The sequence below is a fragment of the Coenobita brevimanus genome, chromosome 49 (genome assembly GCF_032717465.1).
Source record: "Coenobita brevimanus isolate Jiangsu-jjx chromosome 49, ASM3271746v2, whole genome shotgun sequence".
Taxonomy (NCBI): domain Eukaryota; kingdom Metazoa; phylum Arthropoda; class Malacostraca; order Decapoda; family Coenobitidae; genus Coenobita; species Coenobita brevimanus.
In genome coordinates this window covers 22,009,626-22,017,143 of record NC_137002.1, presented here as the reverse complement: position 1 = coordinate 22,017,143, position 7,518 = coordinate 22,009,626, and the positions used below count along the sequence as shown (strand labels likewise).

The 7,518-nt window shown below is 40.2% G+C and overlaps 1 protein-coding gene across 1 annotated transcript in view; it reads right to left on the bottom strand.

The window, feature by feature from the left end:
* Positions 1-4,099, bottom strand: part of LOC145399553 (sulfotransferase 1E1-like) — a 14,554-nt gene extending 10,455 nt beyond the window's left edge. Inside the window, exon 1 of the mRNA XM_080272150.1 lies at positions 3,923-4,099. Coding sequence (XP_080128276.1) covers positions 3,923-4,099 — 177 coding nt within the window. The remainder of the gene's footprint in view (positions 1-3,922) is intronic.
* Positions 4,100-7,518: the final 3,419 nt, after the last annotated feature.

The window sequence follows — 7,518 nt, the reverse complement described above, 5'->3', positions numbered from 1 at the left end:
TATCATCATCATCATCATCATCATCTATCTATCTATTGCCAGACGCCTCAATCCCGTTTGGGGTGGCCACAAACAAATCGCCTCCAAGTCGCCCTGTCCCCCGCCATCTCACTGCCCTGCTCCCAACTCACACCCCCCTCTCTCATATACCTCTCCACCCCATCCCTCCATCTCATCCTCGGCCTCCCCCTCCCTCTTCCCCCCTCCACCTCACTCACATACACTCTCTTCGTCAGTCTTTCACCCTCCATCCTCTCCACATGGCCAAACCACCTCAGTGTGTTCCTCATAACGCTTCCTATCACATCCACATCCACACCACAACGCTCCTTTATATCCTCATTCGTCAGCCTGTCTCTCCATGTGACTCCACAGGCTCCTCTTAAATAACTCATTTCCACTGCTCTCACTCTTGACTTGTGTCCTTCCAACAACGTCCAAGCTTCACTTCCGTACGTTAGAGTTGGTATCACAATACTGTCATGTAGTAACTTTTTCACTTCCATGCTCACTTCCCTGTTTCTTATCACTGCTTTCAAAGAACCAGCAACCATTCTTCCCTGCTGTACCCTTTCAAGCACTTCACCCTCCAAACCTTCATCCTTACTCATCACACTGCCCAAGTACTTAAACGTACTTACATTTTCCAATTCCTCACCATCCAACCTCGCTGTACATTCACTGACTTCACCTCTCTCAAAGACCATCACTTTACTCTTCCCTACATTCACCTTTAGATTTCGTTTCTTACACACTCTCCCAAACTCATTCACCAAGCCTTGCAGCTCCCCTTCGTCTTCACTCAACAACACAGTATCATCTGCAAACAACAGCACAGGGAGTTTCCAAACACTATCCTCTCTCACCAGGGCCACTCCAACATCCACTACCCTACCTTGTACCTCTTTTATTACCCCGTCCATGTACAGATTGAACAACCATGGAGACATGACACATCCCTGCTTCAACTCAACTTTCAAAGAGAAAAATTCACTTAGTTCACCATCCACACGCACTGCAGCCTTCGCACCATCGTACATACTCTTCACAGCATTCAACAACTTCCCATCTACTCCATATATTCTTAACACCTTCCACAATCCTTGTCTATCCACCCTGTCATATGCTTTCTCCAAATCCATGAAAGCCACATACAACTTCTTTCCCTTCTCTAGAAACTTTTCCACTAAAGATCTAAGAATGAATATCTGATCTACACAACCTCTTCCCTTCCTAAAGCCTCCCTGTTCTTCTCCAACTAATTTCTCTGTTCTTTCTCTAACTCTGTCAATAAGTATCCTACCATACACTTTTCCTATTATACTAAGAAGACAATGCCCCTATGATTACCACACACTTCTTTTTCCCCTTTTCCTTTGTACAAGGGAATAATTATACCTGACTTCCAATCCTCCGGAACTCTACCTTCCTCCCAGGCCAATCTGCACATCTTCCACATCCATTCTACTACTATCTCTCCCTCATGCTTCAGCATTTCACCACACACTCCATCAATTCCTTGGGCTTTCCCTGATTTAACTTTCTTCATTGCTTCCACAACTTCTATCCTACTGATTTCTTCCTGTCTTCTCACCTCCCTCCTTCTCCCAGCCATTCCCCAGCCACTTATACTCGCATTATTTCCATCCTCTATGTTCAACAATTCCTTAAAGTGTTCTCTCCATCTGCTCACTTTTTCTCCCTTCTCCACTAGTAATCTACCATTTTTATTTTTCACTCCCCTGCTAACTTAACTTCCACCCTGTCTTACTCTTTTCACCTCTTTCCAGAACATTTTCTTACAGTCCTTCCACTTTACACTCAAATTCCTTCCAAATTCCTCATCCACTCTCTTCTTACTCTCTCTTACTTATCTTTTCGCCTCTCTTTCTTTCTACATATAACTCTCTCTTCCGCCTCTCAACTTCTTCCACGCCCCTATTTCTCATCCATTCATTGTATGCTTTCTTCTTTTGTGCCACAGCCTGTCTCATCTCTTCAGTCCACCACGCTGTTCCTTGCACCCCCCTCCGTCTTCTCTTCCTTCCACACACCACATCACATGCTGCGTATATTTCTTCTGTAAAAATCCTACACACACCTTCCACGTCTCCCATCTGCTCCAATTCATATTTGCCCAATCGTTCCTCCACTTCTATTTTATACTCTGCCTTTTTCTCATCCTCTTGTAACCTTTCCACCCTCCTTGCAACTACTCCTTCCTCTCGTCTTTCCCTTCTTCTATTCCTCCATCTTACTTGAATTCTAATTCTGGCCACCACCAAGTAGTGGTCAGAAAGTCCACTCCCCCAACCTTTATAAGCTCTTGCATCCATTACACATCTTCGCATCCTTTCATCCACACACACATAATCAATCATTGCCTTCCTTTCATTCAGTTCACCACCCACCCTTCTCATCACTCGCCATGTATACCTGTGGATCATTTTATGCCTGAAGAGGGTATTGGCTATCACCAACCCCCTCCCAGCACAAGTGTCCACTAACGCACTCCCATTCTCATCTATCTCAGCAGGCACACCCCACTCACCAACTATTCCATCCACCTTCACATTCCCAACTTTACCATTCATATCACCCATCTAAAACACTCTCTCATTCCTTCCAAACTTTTCCATGCACACTTCTACATTTGTCCATCATCATCATCAATAAAAATATAAACTTTACTGTCATCATCATCATCATCACTAATAATATAAGCTTTACTGTCATCATCATCATTATCATCATGATCATCATCATCATCATCATCAAGAATAATATAAACTTTACTTGCGTCATGATCATTATCATCATTATTGGTGATATAAACTTTACTGTCGTCATCATCATTATCATCATCATCATCATTATTAATAATATAAGCTTTACTGTCATCATCATCATCATCATTATCATTATTGATAATATAAGCTTTACTGTCATCATCATCATCATCATTATCATTATTGATAATATAAGCTTTACTGTCATCATCTTCTCCTTCATCATCATCATCATTAATAATGTAAACTTTGCTATCATCATCATCATCATCGTCATCATCATCATCATCATCATTATTAATAATATAAGCTTTACCGTCATCATCATCATCATCAGTCATAATATAAATTTTACTGTCACCACCACCATCATCATCATCATCATCATCATTATCATCATTAATAAAATAAACTTTATTACCATCGCCACCATCATCATCTTTGTCATCATCGTCATCGTCATAATTAATAATATAAACTTCACTGTCATCATCATCACTGTCATCATCATCATCATCATCATAATTAATAATACAAACTTCACTATCATCATCATTATCATCATCATCATCATCATCATAATATAAACTTTATTCTCATGATCATCATCATTATCATCATTAATAATATGAACTTTATTACCATCGCCACCATCATCAGCTTTGTCATCATAGTCATCGTCATAACTAATAATATAAACTTCACTGTCATCATCATCATTATCATCATTATCATCATCATCATCATCATCATCATCATCATCATCATCATCATCATCATCATCATCATCATCATCATCATCATCATCATTATCATCATCATCATCATTATCATCAGCAAAATTTTCATTATCTTCAGTTTATTATTACCGTTACCATTGTCCTCATCGTCATTAGTTACTCATCGTCCTTCACATTATTCTCATCTATAATAATCCTCCTCATCAATATTAGTATCAGTATTATCATTGTGTAAGGGCTGCTGGATCATGGAAAATAAATCGCTAAAGAAGATACGTTACGGAATCTCCAAGGCCGCACATATCTTCCCCTCGTGTCTTGGAGTAACACAACCCTTATAACACTGAGCTGTGACGTGGAAAATAAATGGCTATGGAAAATGTGTTAGGGTACCTCCATGTTGTAGATCCGGTCCAGATATCGTGTGGCAATGGCCGGGTACAACCAGCCGTCGGGCAGGATTCGGACCAAACCACTTTTGTTCTTCAGCAGGTCTTCGCTGATCTTCCGTAACTCCTCATTGGTCAGGAGTTCGGTCTCATGGCCAGATAGAAGGCGTTGCTTGTTCATCCTTATTGGTCTTGTTGTTGCACAGGCTGTAGAATGGGCAGAAAGGTTAGGTCAGGTTAGCTTAGATTGTTAGTGAGGTTAGGTCGGGTTAGGTTAGGTTGTGTTAGTGAGGTTAGGTCAGGTCAGGTTAGGTTGTGTTAGTGAGGTTAGGTCAGGTTAGGTTAGGTTGTGTTAGTGAGGTTAGGTCAGGTTAGGTTAAGTTGTGTTAGTGATGTTAGGAGTACAAAGGAGGAGACGGAGGGGAGGAGCGAGTACAAAGGAGTACAAATGAAAGCAAACAGCAACAGACCTTATGGTCCTTTCGAGGCTGTTTGGTACAGAGTAGACTATGACTACAAGATCTAACTCTACATGCTGAAGGATAAGGATAGTAAAGCAAGAAGGCTCCCCCCGCCTCCAAACCCTCCAGCCAAAACTGGCAAGAAGAGGTGAGAAAAACCACCACGCAGCATGGAAAAATTGACATGGAAATTTCATAGGAAAGACTGAAAAGGAAAAGCTACATTCTATAATACATTATCTATAAGCTACCAGTATGAATAACCTGAAAGAGAAAGTAGTAAAGTACAATGAGTAATCTAATAAATAAATAACTAATGCATGTCACTGTACGGGTACGCTGAGTTGACGGGGCGTCTGCGGACACAGTGTGGAAATTGCATAGTGCACAGTGTGGATATTCAGAGGTGGTGTGGCAGCCTTGCCTGGCGCTATTAAGGTAGGCAGCAGTCAATCAGACTCCAGCTCCATTAATTCCACTGAGACTAGGAACTTTCCCATGCTGGACAAGCAAACAAGTCACCTCCTGAAGCAGTGACCCCTGGTACATTAAAAAAAATCCTGATGGTGGCCACGTAACTAACGGGGACCCTCAGTGATCCACAGCCCATCACAGGTCAAAAGTATGAGTAGTGACCGTTAACACAGGGCTATCTGTGCATATACTATATTTGCATTTAATAAATTGATCCAGGCTCTAAAAAACTTAATTAAAATAAAACAGAAAATTATACATACACAAGTGTTTTATTCAGGAGTAAACATATTAAGCTGGGGGTTGGATGCCAAATACTTTTCCAGGCGACCTTTAAAGGTTTGTACTTTGTTACAATCTATTACGTTGGAGGGCAATTTATTCCATATATTTACAACTCTATTGAAGAAGAAATGCTTAGCTTCATGCGACTGGAATCGTTTGCCAATTATTTTATGCCCATTGCCTCTAGTGTAGTTCGAGTGATCAACTGTGAAGTATTTATCGACAACCATGTTATCATGTCCTTTGAATATCTTGAATACTTGAATTAAATCTCCTCGTATCCTCCGTTTTATTAGGGTAAAGAGATTCAGGGCTTCTAAACGTTCCTCATATGGTTTATTTCTCAATCTAGGTATCATCTTTGTCATCCTTCGCTGCACTCTTTCAAGCTTTTCCATATCCTTTTTATAATACGGTGACCAAAACTGAATGCAATACTCCAAGTGCGGGCCTACTAAGGAATTATACAAAGTAAGGACAATATTGTCGGATTTATATTCAAATGCTCTGCCTATGAACCAAATCAATTTGTTGGCTTTTTCACAGCTTCTGTACATTGTTTGCTTGGTTTCAAATCATTTGTTATTATAATTCCTAAGTCTTTTTCATGGTTTACCATATCAAGCTGGACATTATTCATGCTGTAACTTGCTCTTACATTTTTACCGCCAATGTTTAACACTTTGCATTTATTAATATTGAAATCCATTTGCCAAACTTGGGCCCAGTTAAATAGTTGATCAAGATCTCTCTGAATTGCCTGTCTTTGCAGTGCTGTCCACTGAGATTCGTTAGTGACAAGCCATATGGTTTCCTGTACACCAGGAAACCATTTACTACGCTGGGTGGTAACCATATAACCAAAATATGGCACCTGGTGGTTAGTGGGTAATTAAGGCCCTCCAATCGAAATGAGTCGGTGCAGGTTTATATCCAGGGGGTGGTTGGGATTTATTGCTCATGTAATGCCACTCAGGGATGAGTGAGGCTGGTCCCCCTCATCTTAAATGTGAGGATCAACTTGCCTAGCCCCGGGCTCTTATGCATTTCATGGGTCAACACAGGATTAGATAATGATGATGATGGTGATGATGACAATATTAATAATAATAATAATAATAATAATAATAATAATAATAATAATAAGAGCAGTCATAGAGTTCAGCATTCGCGTCCACCAACTGATTTGACGGAATATTTGACTTTTCCCTGTGACCCTGACCTTCGACAGATTACTCTCAATATCAGTTTACTTCATTCTCTCTTAACTTTTTAATAATTCCACTAACGTTCGTTCAAATAAGATCAGTAATGTTTGAGCTGACTTTTGCCAGTGATCTTGAAATTTAATCTATCCCTGCGATCGTGCCTTTTCACTGCCCTCAGAAATAAATTTCTCTTTTACTCTTTTTGTTTTTAACTAAAGACTTCAACAAGGTTTAACTTATATCGACAGAATCTGTTTAAGCTGATCTTGTCGTGGGACTTTGGCACCTATCTCAGTCAAGAACACTAGATCACACTCCAGGGTGATCCTCAACTCATCCACAAAACTGGATCCAGATAAGATCAAAACTGTTTCACTTATTTCATACACTTACAGATACGTGGCTCGAGCTTTGACCTTTTCCTGAGACCTTGACCTTTGGTTGATTGTTTTCAAAACTGCATCCCTTTGTTCTTCCTTTTGTTCTTCCTTGACCTTTGACCTATTGTTCTCAAAAGCAGTACGTCTGCTCCTTAGCTGGTTGTCAACCCATCCACCAAGTTGGCTAAAATTGGATAATAACTGTTTGAAATATGTTAAACTCTCACACGGGTCACACCTTGTCCTGTGATCTGCCCCTTACACTGTTCAGATTTAATCACTTCATTCTTACCTTACTGTCAGTTATTTCCCAAAGTTTAGATAAAAACTATAAGTTGATCTTCCTACCCCGTGATACTCTGCTCTAAAAAACAGTTGGTGTCTATGAGGCCTACCGTATTTGTCAACCTATCCACCAAGATTAGTTAAATCGATTAAAACACACACACACACACACACACACACACACACACACACACACACACACACACACACACACACACACACACACACACACACAGAATTCTGCATATAAACAAAAAAGAGCATGTTTTACACTGTCTTTTTTTAAGCAGCTCTTGGCTGTTTTGTAAGTGGCACAGAAGGCTTGGTAACACCTCTTACTATGCTATTTATCCTGCTTTTTACACCACAGTATCCTTCTATATATTTAGGTTACAAATTATGTCGGTAGTGGGTAGTTACATTGCAAGAAATTTTGTAGATGCACTGCGCAAAATAATTCGCTGAGGTACAGGTGCTGGGAAAGGTAAGACAGTCACTAATTTATAT